Consider the following 21016-nt stretch of genomic DNA (forward strand, 5'->3'; position numbering starts at 1 on the left):
ACCTGCATGATGTTGTTGTACTTGGTTTTCCATGGTTACAGGAACATAATCCGGTGCTGGATTGGAAAACTATGTCTGTGACTAGTTGGGGTTGTCAAGGGGTACTAAGTGATGTTCCTTTGATGTCAATTTCCTCTTCCCCCTCTTCTGAGGTCCCTGAGTTTTTGTCGGATTTCCAGGATGTATTCGATGAGCCCAAGTCCAGTTCCCTTCCACCGCACAGGGACTGTGATTGTGCTATTAACTTGATTCCTGGTTGCAAGTTCCCTAAGGGCCGACTTTTCAATCTGTCTGTACCAGAGCATGGCGCCATGCGGAGTTATGTTAAGGAGTCTTTGGAGAAGGGGCATATTCGGCCCTCTTCGTCACCATTGGGAGCGGGTTTCTTTTTTGTTGCTAAGAAGGATGGCTCCTTGAGACCCTGTATTGATTATCGTCTTCTTAATAAGATCACGGTCAAATTCCAATACTCCTTGCCTTTGCTTACTGATTTGTTTGCTCAGATTAAGGGGGCTAGTTGGTTTACTAAGATTGACCTCCGAGGGGCATATAATCTTGTTCGTATTAAACAGGGTGACAAATGGAAAACTGCATTTAATACGCCCGAAGGCCATTTTGAATACCTTGTGATGCCATTTGGGCTCTCTAATGCTCCATCTGTGTTCCAGTCTTTCATGCATGATATTTTCCGCAATTATCTTGATAAATTCATGGTCGTATATTTGGATGATATTTTGATTTTTTCCGATGATTGGGAGTCTCATGTGAAGCAGGTCAGGATGGTGTTCCAGATCCTTCGTGATAATGCTTTGTTTGTGAAGGGGTCTAAGTGCCTATTCGGAGTTCAGAAGGTCTCTTTTTTGGGTTTTATTTTTTCTCCCTCGTCTATAGAAATGGATCCTGTTAAGGTCCAAGCTATTCATGACTGGATTCAACCCACATCTGTGAAGGGCCTTCAAAAATTTTTGGGCTTTGCTAATTTCTATCGCCGTTTCATTGCCAACTTTTCCAGTGTGGTTAAGCCCCTTACTGATTTGACGAAGAAAGGCGCGGATGTGATGAATTGGTCCTCTGCGGCTGTTGAGGCCTTTCAGGAGCTTAAACGCCGATTTACTTCTGCCCCTGTGTTGCGTCAGCCAGATGTTTCTCTTCCTTTTCAGGTTGAGGTCGACGCTTCTGAGATTGGGGCAGGGGCCGTTTTGTCTCAGAGGGAGTCTGATGGTTCTTTGATGAAACCGTGTGCTTTTTTTTCCAGAAAGTTTTCGCCTGCGGAATGCAATTATGATGTCGGCAATCGTGAGTTGTTGGCTATGAAGTGGGCGTTTGAGGAATGGCGACATTGTCTTGAGGGAGCTAAGCACCGCGTTGTGGTCCTGACCGATCATAAGAATCTGATTTACCTCAAGTCGGCCAAGCGGCTTAATCCTAGACAGGCTCGATGGTCCCTGTTTTTCTCCCGTTTTGATTTTGTGATCTCGTATCTTCCGGGATTATTATTATTATTATTATTTATTATTATTTATTTATATAGCACCATTGATTCCATGGTGCTGTGCATGAGAATGTTAAGGCTGATGCCCTCTCTAGGAGTTTTTCGCCTGATTCTCCTGGAGTCCTTGAGCCGGTTGGCATTCTTAAGGAAGGGGTGATTCTTTCTGCCATCTCTCCTGATTTGCGGCGGGTGCTTCGGGAATTTCAGGCTGATAGGCCTGACCGCTGTCCTGTGGGGAAGCTGTTTGTTCCTGATAGATGGACAAGTAAGGTAATTTCTGAGGTTCATTGTTCAGTGTTGGCTGGTCATCCTGGGATTTTTGGTACCAGAGATTTGGTTGCTAGGTCCCTTTGGTGGCCGCCTTGTCGCGCGATGTCCGTGCTTTTGTGCAATCCTGTGGGACTTGCGCCCGAACCAAGCCTTGCTGTTCCCGCGCTAGTGGGTTGCTTTTGCCTTTGCCGGTCCCTGAGAGGCCCTGGACGCATATTTCCATGGATTTTATTTCGGATCTTCCTGTTTCCCAGAAAATGTCTGTTATCTGGGTTGTTTGTGACCGGTTCTCTAAAATGGTCCATCTGGTACCTTTGCCTAAGTTGCCTTCCTCCTCAGATCTGGTTCCATTGTTTTTTCAGCATGTGGTTCGTTTGCATGGCATTCCGGAGAATATTGTGTCTGACAGAGGTTCTCAGTTTGTCTCTAGATTTTGGAGGTCCTTTTGTGCTAGGATGGGCATTGATTTGTCTTTTTCTTCGGCGGTCGGTGTGTTGGTCCCCGACTTTGTGTGGGGGATTTGGTTTGGTTGTCTTCTCGTCATGTTCCTATGAAGGTTTCGTCCCCTAAGTTTAAGCCTCGGTTTATTGGTCCTTATAAAATTTCTGAAATTATTAATCCGGAGTCGTTTCGTTTGGCTCTTCCAGCCTCTCTTGCCATTTATGTTTTCCATAGATCTTTGTTGCGGAGATATGTGGTGCCCCTCCTGCCCCGGTGTTGGTTGAGGGAGAGTTGGAATATGAGGTTGAGAAGATTTTGGATTCTCGTTTTTCGAGGCGGATGCTTCAGTATCTTGTCAAGTGGAGGGGTTATGGCCAGGAGGATAATTCTTGGGTTGTTCCCTCCGATGTCCATGCCGCCGATTTGGTTCGTGCTTTTCATTTGGCTCATCCTGATCGGCCTGGGGGCTCTGGTGAGGGTTCGGTGACCCCTCCTCAAGGGAGGGTACTGTTGTGAATTCCGCTCTTGGGCTCCCTCCGGTAGTTGTAAGTGGCACTTTTGTGACTTCTGCTCTTGGGCTCCCTCTTGTGGTTTCAAGTGGTATGGCTGCTCCTTGGAGTTAGCTGTCATCAGCTGCCTCCACTTATCTTCTCTTCTGCTCGGCTATTTATGCCTGGCTCTTTCCTTCAGCCAGTGCCACTTGTAAATGGTTCCTGGTTGGATTCACATCTCTTTGGATTTCCCTGTTTTCCTGACCAGTTCAGCAAAGCTAAGTTCTTACTTGCTCTGTTCTGTTCACAGATTGTGGACTTATCCGTTCAGTGCTTTCTATGTTTGTCCAGCTTATCAGTATGAATTAATTCTGTCTTGCTGGAAGCTCTGGGAAGCAAATTTACCCACCACACCTTTAGTCAGGTGTGGAGATTTTTAGTAAACTCTGCGTGGATTTTTGTAGTGTTTTATACTGACCGCACAGTATTCCATCCTGTCCTATCTATCAAGCTAGACTGGCCTCCTGTGCTCATCCTGGTTTCATTCTGTGTATGTCTTTTCCCTCTCCACTCACAGTCATTATTTGTGGGGGGGCTAATCTATCCTTTGGGGATTTTCTCTGAGGCAAGATAGTTTTCCTGCTTCTGTCTTTAGGGGTAGTTAGCTCTTAGGCTGTGACGAGATGCATAGGGAGAGTTAGGAGCATTCCACGGCTGCTTCTAGTGTTGTGTTGAGCTTAGGGACTGCGGTCAGTACAGTTACCACTTCCTTCAGCGCTCGTTCCATGTTGCTCCTAGACCACCGCATCATAACATGAACCCCCTTGAATGTCCTAATGTCCTGGGAGTGATTGTAAAAATTGTGTGGGATTTGGTGCACCCACTGCTGGATTAAGGTATCACCTCTACATCAATAGCTTTTATACCAACATCCAACTCTTCAAATCCCTCTCTGTACGAGGTACCGCGGTACTCTCTGCAAAAATCAGAGAGGCCTCCCAAAAAAGCTACTTGGGCAGATGCTCAGAAGGGGTGACAGCAGAGCTCAATGTAGTGACCACCTGCTGGTGGTGAAGTACAAGGACAAGAGGGATGTCCTTCTCTTGACCACCATTCAAGGTGGTGACAGCACCCTCAGCACTGTGTAAGATACCTCTACACAGGTCAGCAAACCAGACTGTGTACTGGGGTACAACAAAAACATGGGGGGTGTTAATCTCTCCGATTAATTCCTCCATCCATACAGTGCTTTGAGAAAGGCCAGGGTGTGGTACAAAAAGCTGGCCGTGTCACTTGTGTTTTTTTTTTTTTTACTGTTTAGGCACATCCAGGGCTCAGAAAACTAAACATGATCATTCCATCAAAGTCTGCATTCACTACTTCCCTTCTCAGCCTCGACGTGTGCCAAAACAGTATTTTTTTCTACATATGGGTTACCAGCGTACTCGGGACAAATTGTACAACTTTTGGGGTCCAATTTCTCATGCTACCCTTGGGAAAATAAAAAATTGGGGACTAAACCATCATGTTTGTGGAAAAAATAGGATTTTTTATTTTCACACCCGGGCGTTATAAACTTTGGTGAAACGCTTGGGGTTCAAAATTCTCACCACACATCTAGATAAGTTCCTTTGGGGGTCTAGTTTCCAAAATGGTGTCACTTGTGGGGGGTTTCTACTGTTCAGGCACATCAGGGGCTCTGCAAATGGAACATGACGCCCACAGACCATTCCATCAAAGTCTGCATTCCAAAACGTCACTACTTCCTTTCCGAGCCCCGACGTGTGCCCAAACAGTATTTTTTCCCACAAATGGGGTACAAGCATACTCAGGACAAATTGGACAACTTTTGGGTTCCAATTTCTCCTGTTACCCTGGGGAAAATTAAAAATTAGGGACTAAAATATGATTTTTGTGGGAAAAAAATCGGATTTTTTTATTTTCACGCCCGGGCATTATAAACTTTTGTGAAACACTTGGGGGTTTAAAATTCTCACCACACATCCAGATAAGTTCCTTAGGGGGTCTAGTTTCCAAAATAGGGTCAATTATGGGGGATTTCCACTGTTTAGACACATCAGGGGCTCTCCAAACACGACATGGTGTCCGATCTCAATTCCAGCCAATTTTAGTTTGAAAAAGTCAAATGGCGCTCCTTCCCTTCCAAGCCCTGCCCCGTGCGCCCAAACAGTAGTTCCCCTACATATGGGGTATCAGCATACTCAGGACAAATTGGACAACAACTTTTGGGTCCAATTTCTCCTGTTACCCTAAGGAAAATAAGAAATTGGGGACTAAACGATCATGTTTGTTGAAAAAATGATTTTTTATTTTCACGCTCAGGCGTTATAAACTTTAGTGAAACACTTGGGGGTTCAAAGTGCTCAGCACACATCTAGATAAGTTCCTTAGGGGGTCTAGTTTTCAAAATGGGGTCACTTGTGGGAGATTTCCACTGTTTAGGCACATCAGGGGCTCTCCAAACGCGACATGGCGTCCGATCTCAATTTCATCCAATTTTGTTTTGAAAAAGTCAAACGGCGCTCCTTTCCTTCTGAGCCCTGCCGTGCACCCAAACAGTGGTTTTCCCCCACATATGGGGTATTAGCATACTCAGGAGAAATTTCACAACACTTTTTGTGCTCATTTTCTCCCTTGTGATAATAAAAAACTTGTTGCTAAAAGATAATTTTTGTGACTAAAAAGTTAAATGTTCATTTTTTCCTTCCACATTGCTTCTGCTCCTGTGAAACTCCTGAAGAGTTAAAAACTTCTTGAATGTGGTTTTCATCAGCTTGAGGGGTGCAGTTTTTAGAATAGTGTCACTTGTGGGTATTTTTTGCCATATAGACCCCTCAAAGTGACTTCACATGTGAGGTGGTCCCTAAAAAAATGGTTTTGTAAATTTTGCTGTAAAAATGAGAAATCGCTGGTCAACTTTTAACTCTTGTAACTTCCTAACAAAAAAAAATTGTTTCCAAAATTGTGCTGATGTAAAGTAGATATGTGGGAAATGCTATTTATTAACTACTAGATGGCAGCCCGATTCTAAAGAATCGGGAGTCTAGAATCCATATATACTTTATTTATTCAAATGTAAGAATAATACAATTAATAAATAATAGTAAGAAAGAACAAAAAATGGCTGCACTCACCAGCTCTTGACAATTCTTGTTATTTAAGGTACAGTTACACAGGATCCATGAACATGCTTATGAGGGGAGGGATGAAAGACATCAGACGACAACTTTGCGTGTTGTGGCAAATGCCACAACAACGGTTCTTTGCTTAAGAACAATAATGTAAATAATAAATAATATGTATCAATAACTATGTATATTGGTATGTTCTATGACATTTTAAAATATTTCATTATTATGTGGAAAGGCTCTTAGTACCCATACTGGCGCATACTTGTGTGCCCATCAGGTATTTTCACAGTAATTTTACATCTGATGGGTTAGTATGAAACGTTTTTAATCATCTCTTGGGCTTAGCTAAGCCTTCATTTTAAATAATTCTAATAGGTACAACAGAAATAAAAGCCTTTTTTATGTACCCAAATTTTTTGTGTTTATTTTTACAGAAGTGTAAAATTTAAGAAATCAACGTTCATAGTACACCGATGGGCTAATATAAGCATGCCCATCAACCACATCACGGTAGCCTTTGAACTGATGGGTCCTAACTAACTGATTCCTATTTCTTAATACTCAGACCTCTTTCACATCTGCATGTTTCTGATATTTGCAGAAGTAATGTTAAAAACAATACAACTTCCACACTTGGCACCAAAGAACTGACCTACAACACACTTTCAGCAAGTGCCATGCAATGTAGATGAAGCTTGGAGTTAACTTGCAGTAAATGCAGCAAACGCGGCTTCGGCAATTGCATTAAATGCAGCCACAACAAAAACACTGGTAAGTGGAGATTTTGTGGCGAAAACAGCAGAAACCACATGTGCCGCACCTGCCGCAAGTGAAGTATAAATTCCGTATACAATGCATGCAACTTACAGCAAGAGTGGCGTGGGTCAGCCCTTAGGCAGGAAGTGCAGAAATAGCCTTTTTTCCACCATAAATTCTCCAAATAGCAGAAAAATGTTGATGTGAAAGCAAAATCTCTATTCTTTCCCTATCTATCTAAAAATGTACCTATCTATATATCTATTTCTATGTACAGAACACACCTGAAGATAGAGATGTGTGTGAACAGCCATCCCACCCGTCTCTTACCTGTTCACAAAAACCTCACCCTTTTTAAAAACAAAATGAAATCTCTCAGCAGCTATACTGCTGGAGCTTCAAATACAGGTTCCTATCACCAAATACAGGCATTTGAATGATACACATCTTACATCTTGTACTTAATGTGTGTTCTACTTACCTATAAAAATATGTATTGATATATCATATTTCTAAATTTATGTAGATATGATATAGAGTTATTAACCCTATATGCTAATGAGTACGTATGTTATATACGTATTTCCTACATAAGTACTTAAAATCTATATGTCTATGGCTACACTAATTTTTTTTTTTTTTTTCCTTGTCTCTACACATAGAATTTGCCTATTGCTGTCTATGTTATTAGAAAAACTGAATAATGAAAAAAAAGAAAATTAAGTTTAAACTAAAATATTTTTGTACACAATATTACGTGTGAAGACTTTAGTACTATCAGCCAATAATTGTCCTTGAAGTGGTGTATTAACCACTTTAACCCTCACATTGCAATATTGCTTCACCCTGGAAAAAGCAACATACAATTGACCATGGGCAAAAGCAGGTTCTGGTAGATAAATGCCAACTCGATGGAGGGTCTGGCCTTGAGATTTATTTATGGTCATTGCAAATGCGGGCTTGATGGGAAATTGTCTCCGTCTTAATTTAAAAGGTAATCCAGTCTCTGATGGACACAAATCAATTCGTGGAATGAATACCACATTTCCTGCTGCTGACCCACTAATTACTTTAGCCAGTATGATATTGGCATGTAAAGCAGTGACAATGAGCCGCGTACCATTGCAGAGACCTTTGTTCGTGTTCACATTACGTAATAACATGACAATGGTGCCAATTTTAAGTTTCAGCCGATGTGAAGGCATACCAGTTGGTGTTAGTGAATTCAAAAACTCAAGTGGGTATTGATCGAGGTCATCAGCTTCATCAGGATCGATGGAATCATCACTGATATATTCAGTATAGTCACCTATCAATAAATCCATGACTTGGGAATTGACTTTCTCAACGTCCTCATTTTTTGGACATAAAATTGCATGAGATGCAACTGTATTTATACTTTCGGTGTCATTCACATCAATACAAAGATTATCTCCAAAAATTTCAATTATTAAAGAGCCAGTACATACCATGTCTGGAGGAATTTCAATTACATCATCTCCAAGGTTATGTTCATTAGATAGTTCACCATTTCCCAGTTGAAGCAACCAACTGCTGTAGTGAGGATCAATGGAGAGCATGTTGTTAATAAGTGGCAGGCGAGTAAAATGTTGCCAGTGTTGTGAATATTTTATACAGCTCTCTACAACATCAGTTCTTGTCACATGAGGGATGACAGGAAGACATTGTCTAAAGTCGCCTCCAAAAACAATCACTTTACCTCCAAACGGTGTTTTTTCTTTGTGAGCTACATTTGTTGTCATGACATCACGTAAAACTCTATCAATGACATGCAATGCATATTTGGATAGCATTGTGCACTCATCAATAATAAAAAGTTTAGTGCTGTGCAAATCTTTTGCTGCATCGGTATCATTCTTAATCCTGGAAACAGATGTTTCATTCACAGGAATTGGAATCCCATAAAGAGAATGAATGGTTCGTCCACCTTGTAGCAAGTTGGCGGCAATTCCAGTAGTGGCAGCAGGTGACACAATGTCTCCTTGTCCTCTTAGCTGATGTAGGAGTAGATGATATAGTTACGTTTTTCCGCTGCCACCAGGACCATCAAGGAAAAAACACTTTGCTGTAGAATTAGTGTCTTCTAAAGCTTGAGTGATAGCATCAAAAGCAAAAAGTTGGTCCTCATTTAGAGTAGCTTTCATTTCAGCAGCTGCTGATAACTCATAATCTTTATCATACTGTGGGAGGAGGTGTTGTTTCTTGACTGGACGTGGCAAATTAAAATCAATATAAATTTTGCCATGAGCTTTAAGAACATGTTGGACATCTGTCATAGCATAGCCTTCACAATTGACACACTCCAGAGTGTCGGAGTGGTATGCATGGCAGTAGTCTTCTACAAAGTGTTCCTTAAATTCATCCCATAAGTCCCGAGGTTTAGCTGGAGGACCAAAAATACAAATGTAGGCAAACATGTCACGTAGCTCTGCTGGCATGTTGAGAATACTGGCATCAAGTAATGTATTTCTCCACAGACTATCATCAAATAGTAAGCCAAGAGCTAATGCCGCATCTTTGAAGGTTTCATGTGTGACTCCGTGTACAGTTTTTATGCTGTCAAAACTGGTTGCACCTTTGACATGTAACAATAACAATCTTAAATAGTAGCGTTCTTGGTCTTTCACACTGACAGTATACATTCGTCCAATCACAGAACCACCTGCTCGCTTTCTAACTTCCCAAGAACCTTCTTTCCAAACATAGTTTTCGGGAATTTCACGGTATAAATAAATATGAGCATGATGGTCGTTCTGATTAAGCTTGAAGTAGGCCATAAGTGTAGAATTTTGATGGAGCTTTTGTTTGATGTTTCCAATAGAGTCATCCTCATGAAAATAGAGTGGCTGAGAATGCGGTAGATGTACAGCAAGGCGAATGATGCTATGAGATTGTTTATGCATTGGATATGAGAATATTCGCCAAGCTGCCTCTGGTGCACTGACATATCTTGAATCCATGAATTGGTGTGTTTCATCATGTTGGATGTTAGTCTGGCAGATTTCAAGATTGGCTTTATCATGTCCTTTGTAGACGTATTTAAATAAATATTTCACAGCCTGAATGGAACCACAAACTTCGACATTTATATGGCACTTGTATTTTAATAGCAGGAACGGATTATATGGAACCACCCACGAATTATCAATCATGTTAGAATGGTGTTGAAAAGATGGGCCAAAGTGTCTGCGGTAAGTAGGATAGGCGTCCTTAGCTATGATGGTTCTTGGTTGCAAATCTTTAGGGAAACCTTTTGTACACTTCCCCAGATCCATACAGGGAGAATTTGAGTTGTGTTCTCCACACGGACCATGAATCATATGTTGGAGAACAATTTTATGGAGCTGAGGGTAGTGGGTAGGATTGGGAATTTCAGCCCACACTGTATTGTCTATGTCCTCCTCAGTCCTTAATTTGGAGTTGCTGTCCAGAATAATCAAAATGTGAGCGTGTGGAAGGCCACGTTTTTGAAATTCAATTACATGAACCATAGCGCAAACTTTCCCAAATAATCCATTGTTAATGTCTTTTAAGAGTGCTTCCAGTTTTATTTTGAAAACACGTGCCACCAAATCAGGTCTATGTTCCACACGCTGCCAAGGTTCCAAATTCTCAGTAATCTCATTCCATTTCGGATTACAGGTCATGGTGATGAATAGATCAGGACGACCATATTTAGTCACAATAGCCATGGCATCCTGGTACCGCTGCTGCATATTCCTGGGACTGCCTTCAAACGAAGATGGTAAAATGACCGTTTTTCCAATGGGGATGCCCTTTTCAATGGATTTTTTCTGGAGATGTTCCTGGAGTACACAATAATCCTCTACTTTCAAATCCTTTTGGTGTTGACGGATATAATTTAGGCGATTTGCCTCGATTTTCACATAAGCATCCACTAAGTACTGCTGAGTGAGTTTGCCACCATTCAGGAGTGGATTAAACTGATTACGGACAGACAGCACATAGCAGTAATATTGCAGTTGTGTAACTCTGCGTGGACTTTGCCCTTGTTGCTTGAGGCCATCATGCCAGCCCTGGTCTCCGTAAGGGAAAAATAAAGGATAGAGTAAAGCATCTAAATTACTGTGTAGAATGCTGACCTGTTGTGTTCTTGGCGCCAAAGGATTTTTGGGGTCCGGTTGTAAATGTATTAAAATATCACGATTAAATGGTGGCTCTCCATTGTCATTTTCAAATACGACAGCAACTTCATTGACAGTTGGATTATTATATCGGCGAGGGTCTTGATTCCGATCTTGTTTAAGGGCCATGATGATATTTGGCATGAGAGTGCCGTTAGCTTCAGCTTTAAGATGTTCTTCATGTTCCACATCTCGTAACATTTTGTAGGCAGCAACAAAGGGATTCACATTGTCTAACTGAAGAGCAATTATACTCATCAAAGTGGGATGACATTTTTGATTTTGTTCACAGTTCAAACGTTGTTCATTCGCGGTAGCGGTATCCAAAATATACAGTTGGGCATAAGCTGGAACTTGATCATCACTGGGATGTAGAGTTCCAGTACGATGATATATTTGTCCATGTATACGGAAACAGTAAGGGCCATGTCCAGGTGGAGGGCATATATTGGCACCCATGGAGGCGAAAGCAAATGAGCTGTTAATACTACGAATATTTTTCATGAGATTCTTACTGAACTCACTCTCCCCTGTCAGCAATCGTTTAAAGACCTCGGGATATTGGGGTATAGGTATATGCACTTTACTCTTGTGACAACACAGAGTAAAATTTTTATCTGCTGGTATCTCAGCATTAAAATGTAATGCTTGACAATGTTCACATAAATAGTTCATAGGACCACAGGAGTGTTCTACTATGGTACTGTCATCATTAGTAAAACCTGTATGATGTTGAGGTACAGGTTGTGATAACGGAGCATTGGAATGCTTCTGTAAGCCAACATATATAAAGCGTGGACCTGGTAGAGGATCTTCACTGTCCACAGATTCAATCACTGAGGAGTTGGAAGGTGTATCGTGGTCAGAGTTTATTAATATGGAGGTGCAAGCGGTTTTTTTGCGCCATTCACGGCGTGCACCAGCTGCATTTGGTAATGGTTTGTTTGTTGCCTTAGAAGAGTCAGGTGTGAAGCATGTCTTATAAGCAGACTTAACAGTGTGCAGGCGACGGCGTTTATCATTTGGAGTGTAAGTAGGACAGTGTTTGCGCTTACGTGCAGATTTACCAACGGTTAAAGGAGCTTCAAGCTGCACACATTCTATGAATGGAGACAAAGAAGCTGTATTGTGGGCAGAATCTATGACTGAGGACGTGGAAATATTATGTTTGCAACGTTGAGAGCGTGCAGCAGCAGCTTTATTACTTAATCGATTAATTTTGTCCTCAAAAGACTCATTAGTAATGCGTTTATTGCAAGCAGCATTAACAGTGTCCAGGCGCTTATGTCTGTCCTCTGTAGTCTCGTTAGCACGCTGTTTGTGCTTACGTGCGGCATCGGCGGCTTTTCGCTCAGCGTCATTGGTATACTTATTATCAGACCTGATGTTACGTGCGCCATCAGCAGCTTTGGGCTCTGTGTCATTAGTATACTTAACAGTGTCCAGGCGCTTGCATCTCTCCTCTGTACTCTTGTTAGCACGCTGTTTGCGCTTACGTGCGGCATCAGCGGCTTTTCGCTCTGCATCATTACCATACTTTATATCAGACCTGATCTTACGTGCGCCATCAGCAGCTTTGGACTCTGTGTCATTAGTATACTTAACAGTATCCAGGCGCTTGCATCTATCCTCTGTACTCTTGTTAACACGCTGTTTGCGCTTACGTGCGGCATCGGCGTCTTTTTGCTCTGCATTATTAGTATACTTTCTATCAGACCTAATCTTACGTGCGCCATCAGCAGCTTTGGGCTCTGTGTCATTAGTATCCTTACTATTAGAGCTCATGTTGGCTAAGCTAAACAGCTTTAAGCGTGGTGGTGGCAAACAACAGGTTAATAAGAGGCAGTGTCAGGTAGTAGGAAAATAGCCAGTTAATAATAGGCAATAGTTCTTTGCAGGAATGCAGATATTAATAAATAGGCAGTTTATATTGCAGAGAAATTGCTGGGCAATAATGGACAATGTCCTTATGTGGCAAATAATAGAGCAATATACCCAATGTGGCAAAGAAGAGGTTAATAATCGGCAGTCTCTCAGTATAACAGTCAGTGAATAATAGGCAGTATATGGAGAAAACACCAAACAAAAGTTCAAAATTGGTGTGAAAATGTCACTGAACCACTTCACAACTAAATATATATAGTTTTGGTAAATGGTATTATCATTTTTTTGACGAAATTCGGCAGGAGCTTGAAGAGCAACGTCACTGGGCCCGCCTCCACGCAGTAGAAACTTGCTGTGAGGTAAAAATTCAAAAATCACACCAAAATGGCGGGCGGAGTGTGTCACAGTACGGAACGTTTCTGATTGGTCGCTCGCAGCAGGCGGCAACCAATCAGACACTGGACACTGTTGACGTCACTTATCTCTGGACATTAGCTCCGGACATTAGCTCCGGACATTAGCTCCGGACATTATCTCCGCACATTAGCTCCGGACATTAGCTTTGGACATTAGCTCCGGACAAAGCCACGGAAGTTGGCACAAATTGCAGGAAGTAGTATTCTAGGCAATTAATCTCCGGACATTAGCTCCGGACATTAGCTCCGGACATTAGCTCCGGACAAAGCCACGGAAGTTGGCACAAATTGCAGGAAGTAGTATTCTAGGCAATTATATATTAGACTAGCTGAAGAGCCTGGCGTTGCCTGGGCATAGTAAATATCTGTGGTTAGTTATAGCACCTCACTTCTCTTATTTTCCCATCACGCCTCTCATTTTCCCAATCACATCTTTCATTTTCCCCCTCACATCTCTCATTTTCTCCCTCACCCCTCTCATTTTCCCCCTCACTCCTCTCATTCCCCCCTAACACTTGTCATTTCGACCTCACATCTGTCATTTTCCGATCACTCCACTATTTTCCCTCACTCCTCTCATTTTGCACTCACACCTTTTCATTTTCACCTCACACCTCTCATTTTCACCTCAGTATATACATGTTTGTCATCTCCCTTGTATATAGTATACACCTGTATGTCATCTCCTGTATATAGTATATATCTGTATGTCATCTCCCCTGTATATAGTATATACCTGCTGTGTGTCATCTCCCCTGTATATAGTATATACCTGTATGTCATCTATATATAGTATATACCTGTATGTCATCTCCTCCTGTATATAGTATATACCTGTGTGTCATCTCCCCTGTATATAGTATATATCTGTGTGTCATCTCCTCCTGTATATAGTATATACCTGTATGTCATCTTCTATATATAGTATATACCTGTATGTCATCTCCTCTTGTATATAGTATATACCTGTAGGTCATCTGCTCCTGTATATAGTATATACCTGTGTGTCATCTCCTGTATATAGTATATACCTGTATGTCATCTCCTCCTGTATATAGTATGTACCTGTATGTCATCTCCTCTATATAGTATATACCTGTGTGTCATCTCTCCTGTATATAGCATATACCTGTGTGTCATCTCCTCCTGTATTAGACCTCGTTCACACGTTATTTGCTCAGTATTTTTACCTCAGTATTTGTAAGCTAAATTGGCAGCCTGATAAATCCCCAGCCAACAGGAAGCCCTCCCCATGGCAGTATATATTAGCTCACACATACACATAATAGACAGGTCATGTGACTGACAGCTGCCATATTTCCTATATGGTACATTTGTTGCTCTTGTAGTTTGTCTGCTTATTAATCAGATTTTTATTTTTGAAGGATAATACCAGACTTGTGTGTTTTAGGGCGAGTTTCGTTTGTCAAGTTGTCTGTGTTGAGTTGCGTGTGGCGACATGCATGTAGCAACTTTTGTGAGATGAGTTTTGTGTGGCAACATGCGTGTAGCAACTTTCTGTTTGTCGAGTTGCATGTGACACGTTAGTGTAGCAAGTTGTGTGCAGCAAGTTTTGCGCATGGCGAGTTTTATGTGTGGTGCCTTTTGAGTATGTGCAAGTTTTGTGTGAGGCAACTTTTGCATGTGTTGCAACTTTTGTGCATGTGGCAATTTTTCCGCATGTGCAAATTTTGCGTGTGGTGAGTTTTCCATGAGGTGAGTTTTGCACTTGTGGCGAGTTTTGCGTGAGCCTAGTTTTTGCATGTGGCGAGTTTTGCGCGTGCCGAGTTTTGAGCGGCGACTTTTGTGTTTCGACTTTTATGTGGCGAGGTTGGTGTTTGTGTGGTGAAATGTGTCCTGAGGGTAATATGTGTTCAAGCACATGGTAGTGTGTGGCGCATTTTGTGTGTGTGGTCATATCCCCGTGTGTGGTGAGTATCCCATGTCGAGGCCCCACCTTAGCAACTGTACGGTATATACTCTTTGGCGCCATCGCTCTCATTCTTTAAGTCCCCCTTGTTCACATCTGGCAGCTGTCAATTTGCCTCCAACACTTTTCCTTTCACTTTTCCCCATTATGTAGATAGGGGCAAAATTGTTGGTGAATTGGAAAGCGCGGGGTTAAAATTTCACCTCATAACATAGCCTATGATGCTCTCAGGGTGCAGAAGTGTGACTGTGCAAAATTTTGTGGCTGTAGCTGCGACGCCTCCAACACTTTTCCTTTCACTTTTTTCCCCATTATGTAGATAGGGGCAAAATTGTTTGGTGAATTGGAACGCGCGGGGTTAAAATTTCACCTCACAACATAGCCTATGACGCTCTCGGGGTCCAGACGTGTGACTGTGCAAAATTTTGTGGCTGTAGCTGCGACGGTGCAGATGCCAATCCCGGACATACACACATACACACACACACATACACACACATATTCAGCTTTATATATTAGACTAGCTGTACTACCCGGCTTCGCCCGGGTTAATAACAGCTGTAAGCAAAATAGAATGTGTTAACAAAAATTTATTCTGCACACAAAAACCACAAAACAAATAGATAGAAATGTAAGTATTAAAAGGCAAAAACTAAGATAATGTAAGCATTTTACAACATATATTTCAGCACCAGAGATATTCCACACAGATTTAACTAAATTGGCCAAGTAATATGAAGTAATCTTCTACAACCTATTCGAGAGCCTTTTGATAAACGACATTCTTAGTTTTTCCTTCAGGTGCAAAGACAAACAGATTTTTGGCTGTTCCAACTCTTGAACAGGCCACATAAAGTTGACCATGAGAAAAGCATGGAGACTGTAAATCGATTCCAACTACTTTCAAGGACTGTCCCTGAGCCTTGTTGATGGACATAGCAAATGCCAGTCGAACAGGAAACTGGAGGCGTTTAAAATCAAACGGCAAATCAGATGTAATGAGAGGAATTGTTGGAATGAAAACATCTTCTCCTGTGGCACATCCTGTCAAAATGGTTGCCTCAATTACATGTGGAAACAGGTTCTTAATCAAGAGTCTTGTTCCATTACACAGCTTTGGTGGATCCAAATTTCTCAATAACAGAATAGGTGCTCCAGGTTTTAGAAAGAGGTTGTGAGGAGGAAGTCCTTGTGGCTCCAAGGAATTGAGGAACTCAGTTGGATAAAATAATGCTTGAGCAGGGTCTATTACTGTATCTACTGACTTGTAGGTTGTGCACACACCTGGAAGGAGATTTAGAATTTGAAGATTGATCTTGTTGACGCTGTCATTTTTGGGAGCTAGAATAGCCCTTTCACACAGCCAGCCAGAATTTTTGAAGTGGAGTTGAATGTTTGGAAAAACCTTTGCTTTCAACTCCTCAATGGAAGTCACAATGCAACAAAAGTTGCTTGGGAAGGTGATCTGTCCAGTGGTTGAGTTTACTGGTGCCTTGCCATCTCCAATAGTCAACAGCTGGCTCGAAAACAGTCCAGCAGAAACATCGCCTGTCATGTAGACCCTCATGTTTGTGTTCAGTGACATTTTCTTTACTTTTCTCCAAAGGTACGATGCTTTCAGACAGGCATTGAGTTCGTCTGCAGGGGTTGATCTTGGAATAACAGGTAGTGTTTGGCGGAAGTCACCTGCCAAAACAACAACTACTCCTCCCATGATATATTTGTTGCTACGCAGGTCTTGCAGAAGTCTGTCCACTGCTTCCAGAGCCCTTTTGTGTGACATGGTGCATTCATCCCAAATGATAGCACTGCATTTTTGAAGCAATTTGGCCAGTCCTGATCCCTTGGCAATATTACACACGGGGCTGTCACTATGAGACAGGTTAAGTGGTAGTTTGAATGTCGAATGTGCTGTCCTGCCACCGTTTAAAAGCGTAGCTGCAATTCCAGAAGATGCCACTGCAAGTGCAATCTTTTTTTGTTGTCGAAATTTTGCCAGGAGCAAGTTGATTACAAATGTCTTTCCTGTTCCACCTGGAGCATCGAGGAAGACAATCCCACCTTTGTTGGTTTCACTGAAACTTAAAATATAGTTATAGGCGTCCCTTTGATCTGGTACCAATATTGGCTCGTTCTGAGACACACATGCTGTCAGTTCATCAATATTATAGTTTGTTTCTATGAAAATCTCCCTACACATTTGGATGCCTTCAGGATTTCTTATTGGAGCAGGCAAACCAAGCAACTGTAAGGCTTTTCCTGACATTGCTATGCACTGATCTTCAAGGAGCATTAAAGTTTCATTGAACATTTCCTCAGTGAAGTTGATGAGTTGCTGAGGATTTTCCCTTCTAATCTGCATGAGGATGTCCTCACTGAGATCAGTTTTGAACTTTGTCCAAATCTCAAGAGGATTTGAAATGCTACATGTTGTTAGAATAATAGCAAAGAGGTGTCTTAGTCGCTTTGGGGTTTGTGTGGCTGCAGCTTCACTGAGGGTCATGTCCCAGTGTCCATCATTTTCCAGAAGTCCTTTTCTTTGGCAAGCTTCCCTGAATGTTTCACACACATGGCCTCCGACGGTCTTCAAGTCAGAAAATGATGTAGGGCCTTTGACAACATGAAGTAACATGCGCAGGTAGAAGCACTCTGCATTTGACGGATGAACAGTGTAGACGCGACCAAGCGTATCAGTTGCTTTCACCCCTGGATAGCGTTCAATATCAAGGCCCCATTTCCTCCGTTCCAGTGTTTTTCTGGAGGCATTCCAAGTGTAGTACTTTGGTAAATCACAGTAGAGAATTGTTTTTGCAAAAGGGTCTTGTTGACACAGCTCAAAAAATGCCAAGAGGGTGGTCTTAGGTGGTGTTAGGAGCTGCTGCTGCAAGTTTGCTGGGTTAAAATAAATTCTCTGTCCATTTTCCAAGTGCACACTCAGATGCACAACTGGTGGGTAGCGCTCATGAATGGAGAAGCCTAGTATTCTCCAAACAGCTTCATTGCTGCTTATGTACCTGCCCATCTGGAATGCCTCCACTTCATCAATAATAGGTCAATTTTTCTGGAGTTCAAAAACTGCTTGATCACTTCCTTTGTGGACATATTTGCAGATATACTTGATAGATTTCACAGAGTGGCAAGATTCGACATTTATGTGGGCCTGGAAGATTTTTGAGAGCAAAGGGTTGTAAGGCACTACCCACCTGTTGTCAATTTCTATCTCTTGGAGTGATGATCCAACACGCATTTTGACCTTTGCTGTGAAACCACCATCCCCTGGCTTTCTTCTTCGGTAGACTGGATATCCATCTTGTCCTGTTTGGGTTTCTTGAACCAGGGATCGTGGGTAATGCTTTGAACACCTGCCATCAATCATACAGGGAGAATTTTTGTTGAGACTCCCACACGGACCATGGATCATGTTTTTTGTGATGGTGTCAAACAGCAATGGGTCAATCCGAAGGTCTGGCAATTCGGCACTGATGATATTGTCAATTTCGGTAGGCTGTATTTTTTGCTTCAGCCAGATCAAGATGTGGGCGTGAGGAAGGCCTCTTTTTGGCATTCAACTGAATACATCCAGCATTGCGTCTCACCATAAATATGTGATTTTGTGATGAGATTAGTCATTTTTGAAAGTTTCTGTTTGAAAACCCGAGCAATAAGGTCATGGCGATTCACTGATTTTTGGCCCGGCAACAGGTGCCCTCCAATTTCCTCCCAGGCAGGATTGCAAGTAAAGGTGATGAAAAGATCTGGACGGCCATACTTTCTCAGATAAGTCATTGCATCCTGTGTGTATTCATGCATGTGTCGTGGGCTTCCAGTGACAGTTGATGGAAGAATAACCATTTTCCCCAACTCTTTTGGATCAGCATCATTTGCAACAGCATCTCTAAGGTGAATATATTCCTCTGCCCTGAGCTTCTTTTGATTTAGTCGGATATATAAAAGACGTTCACTCTCAATCTTTGCATACATGTCAACAATAAATTGGTGGAAGAGGTGTTTGCATTTCAAGATGTGATTTTCCTCTGCAAATCTTGTCATGATCCTATATGCATAGAAGTCCATGGCAGACACTTTTTTTTCCTGAAGGGTTGCCTGTTGTAGGATCTGTCTGAGGTATTCCAAAGTGATAGCCATCCTGTCCCTGCCAAAAGATGATTGGATATTGCAGTGCATCATAGGACCTGTGAGTTTCTGCTACTCGTTGCAAACTATTGTTCCTTTTCTGAAGCACAATGTCACGGCTTTGAAAATCATTGCCTACAATCAAGATTGCTACATCATCAAATGTGGGAGCATTGAAACGTCGCTGATGTTCACCTTGTGGTGTTTTGTCAGCTCGAATTACAACTTTGTAATCGTCATTTGGCATGCATTCAAGTGCAGTCTTGAAAAGTTGAACATATGGATTGTTGGTGTGAAGGAACTGCTGCAAAATAGTGACAATATCAAGGCGAGTGTTAGGAATTAAAGAGCATCTCCGCTGAGCCTCTACTTCTGCATTTCCCATGAGGAAGAGTTGAAGAAATTGAGGTTCTTCTCCTTGTAATGGAAGCAGTGAGCCAATTGAGTGGTAAACCTGTCCTTGAACTTTGAATGTCGGCAGAAATCCTGTTGTAAACATTTTTGTTGCACCAAATGATGTCATTTGGAAGCAGGAGTTGTACTTCCTGATGTTGTCCAAGAAATGCTTTGATATTGTTCTGGTACCCATCATCAGAGACTTTAGGGGATCTGGTGGTAACAGGAGAGGTGGAAGTTTTATCTTGCCATTTGCACAGCATAAACCTGGCGGTTCATCTTTCCATTTAAGGGCACTGCAGTACATGCAGACCACATCCATTTTTCCTATCTGAACTTTAGGATTATCCTGATAGTTTATGTCTGACAGGTAACAAAAGGCAGCATGTTTCAAATCTCCAACCATTTCCTGTGCCCTGGTGGAAGAAATAGCAATTCTCTTAGCGGCAAGTCGGCCTTCTCTCTACTGAGATGACTCATCGGCTCTTGAGGAAGCAGTTCTTGTTCTCTTGTCTGCAAGCCTCGCTTCCCTCTCCTCAGAAAGTTCATTGGCCCTTGAGGAAGCAGTTCTTGTTCTCTTGTCCGCAAGCCTCGCTTCCCTCTCCTCAGAAAGTTCATTGGCCCTTGTGGAAGCAGTTCTTGTTCTCTTGTCTGCAAGCCTCGCTTCCCTCTCCTCAGAAAGTTCATTGGCTCTTGAGGAAGCAGTTCTTGTTCTCTTGTCTGCAAGCCTCGCTTCCCTCTCCTCAGAAAGTTCATTGGCTCTTGAGGAAGCAGTTCTTGTTCTCTTGTCTGCAAGCCTCGCTTCCCTCTCCTCAGAAAGTTCATTGGCCCTTGAGAAAGCAGCTGCTGTTCTCATGTGTGTCAGCCTTGTTTCTCGGTCTTCACATTTTTCATTGGCTCATAATGCAGCTTTTCTTTTCGCATCAGCTGACATTCGTGCCATGGAATTCCTTTTCTTATGAGGCATTTTTGTGGTAAAAATAGTCTGTAACTGGCAGTTTCTATATCCTCTCACATAGAGGTAATGTGACTGACATCAGCCTTTCCACCAACACACCCTAACACATGCTATTACCTCACACAAGCTTTGTTATACTGAGAATGTCCTGCCTATATTAACCAATCAGAGCTCAGATTAATTAACTGTAGCAAAGTAGAAGCTGAGCTGTGATTGGTTGCTATTGGCAGACTGATAAACGCCAGCCAACAGGAAGCCCTCCCCCTGGCAGTATATATTAGCTCACACATACACATAATTGTGGTAAAAATAGTCTGTAACTGGCAGTTTCTATATCCTCTCACATAGAGGTAATGTGACTGACATCAGCCTTTCCACCAACACACCCTAACATGCTATTACCTCACACAAGCTTTGTTATACTGAGAATGTCCTGCCTATATTAACCAATCAGAGCTCAGATTAATTAACTGTAGCAAAGTAGAAGCTGAGCTGTGTTTGGTTGCTATTAGCAGCCTGATAAATCCCCA

General features: G+C 42.1%; 1 protein-coding gene across 3 annotated transcripts in view; it reads left to right on the forward strand.

Moving 5' to 3' along the window:
- THBS2 (thrombospondin 2) overlaps positions 1-21016 on the forward strand; it is an 800800-nt gene that overhangs the window by 515471 nt on the left and 264313 nt on the right. The window contains exon 17 of one of the 3 annotated variants that reach the window (XM_069769330.1): positions 5878-6054. The exons of the other annotated variants lie outside the window; for them this stretch is intronic. Within the exon in view, the coding sequence (XP_069625431.1) occupies positions 5878-6000 (123 nt within the window). The 3' untranslated portion in view covers positions 6001-6054. Of the gene's footprint in view, positions 1-5877; positions 6055-21016 lie in introns of those variants that run through there. 3 annotated transcript variants of the gene reach the window in all.

Source organism: Ranitomeya imitator, chromosome 5, assembly GCF_032444005.1.
Source record: "Ranitomeya imitator isolate aRanImi1 chromosome 5, aRanImi1.pri, whole genome shotgun sequence".
Classification (NCBI taxonomy): Eukaryota; Metazoa; Chordata; class Amphibia; order Anura; family Dendrobatidae; genus Ranitomeya; species Ranitomeya imitator.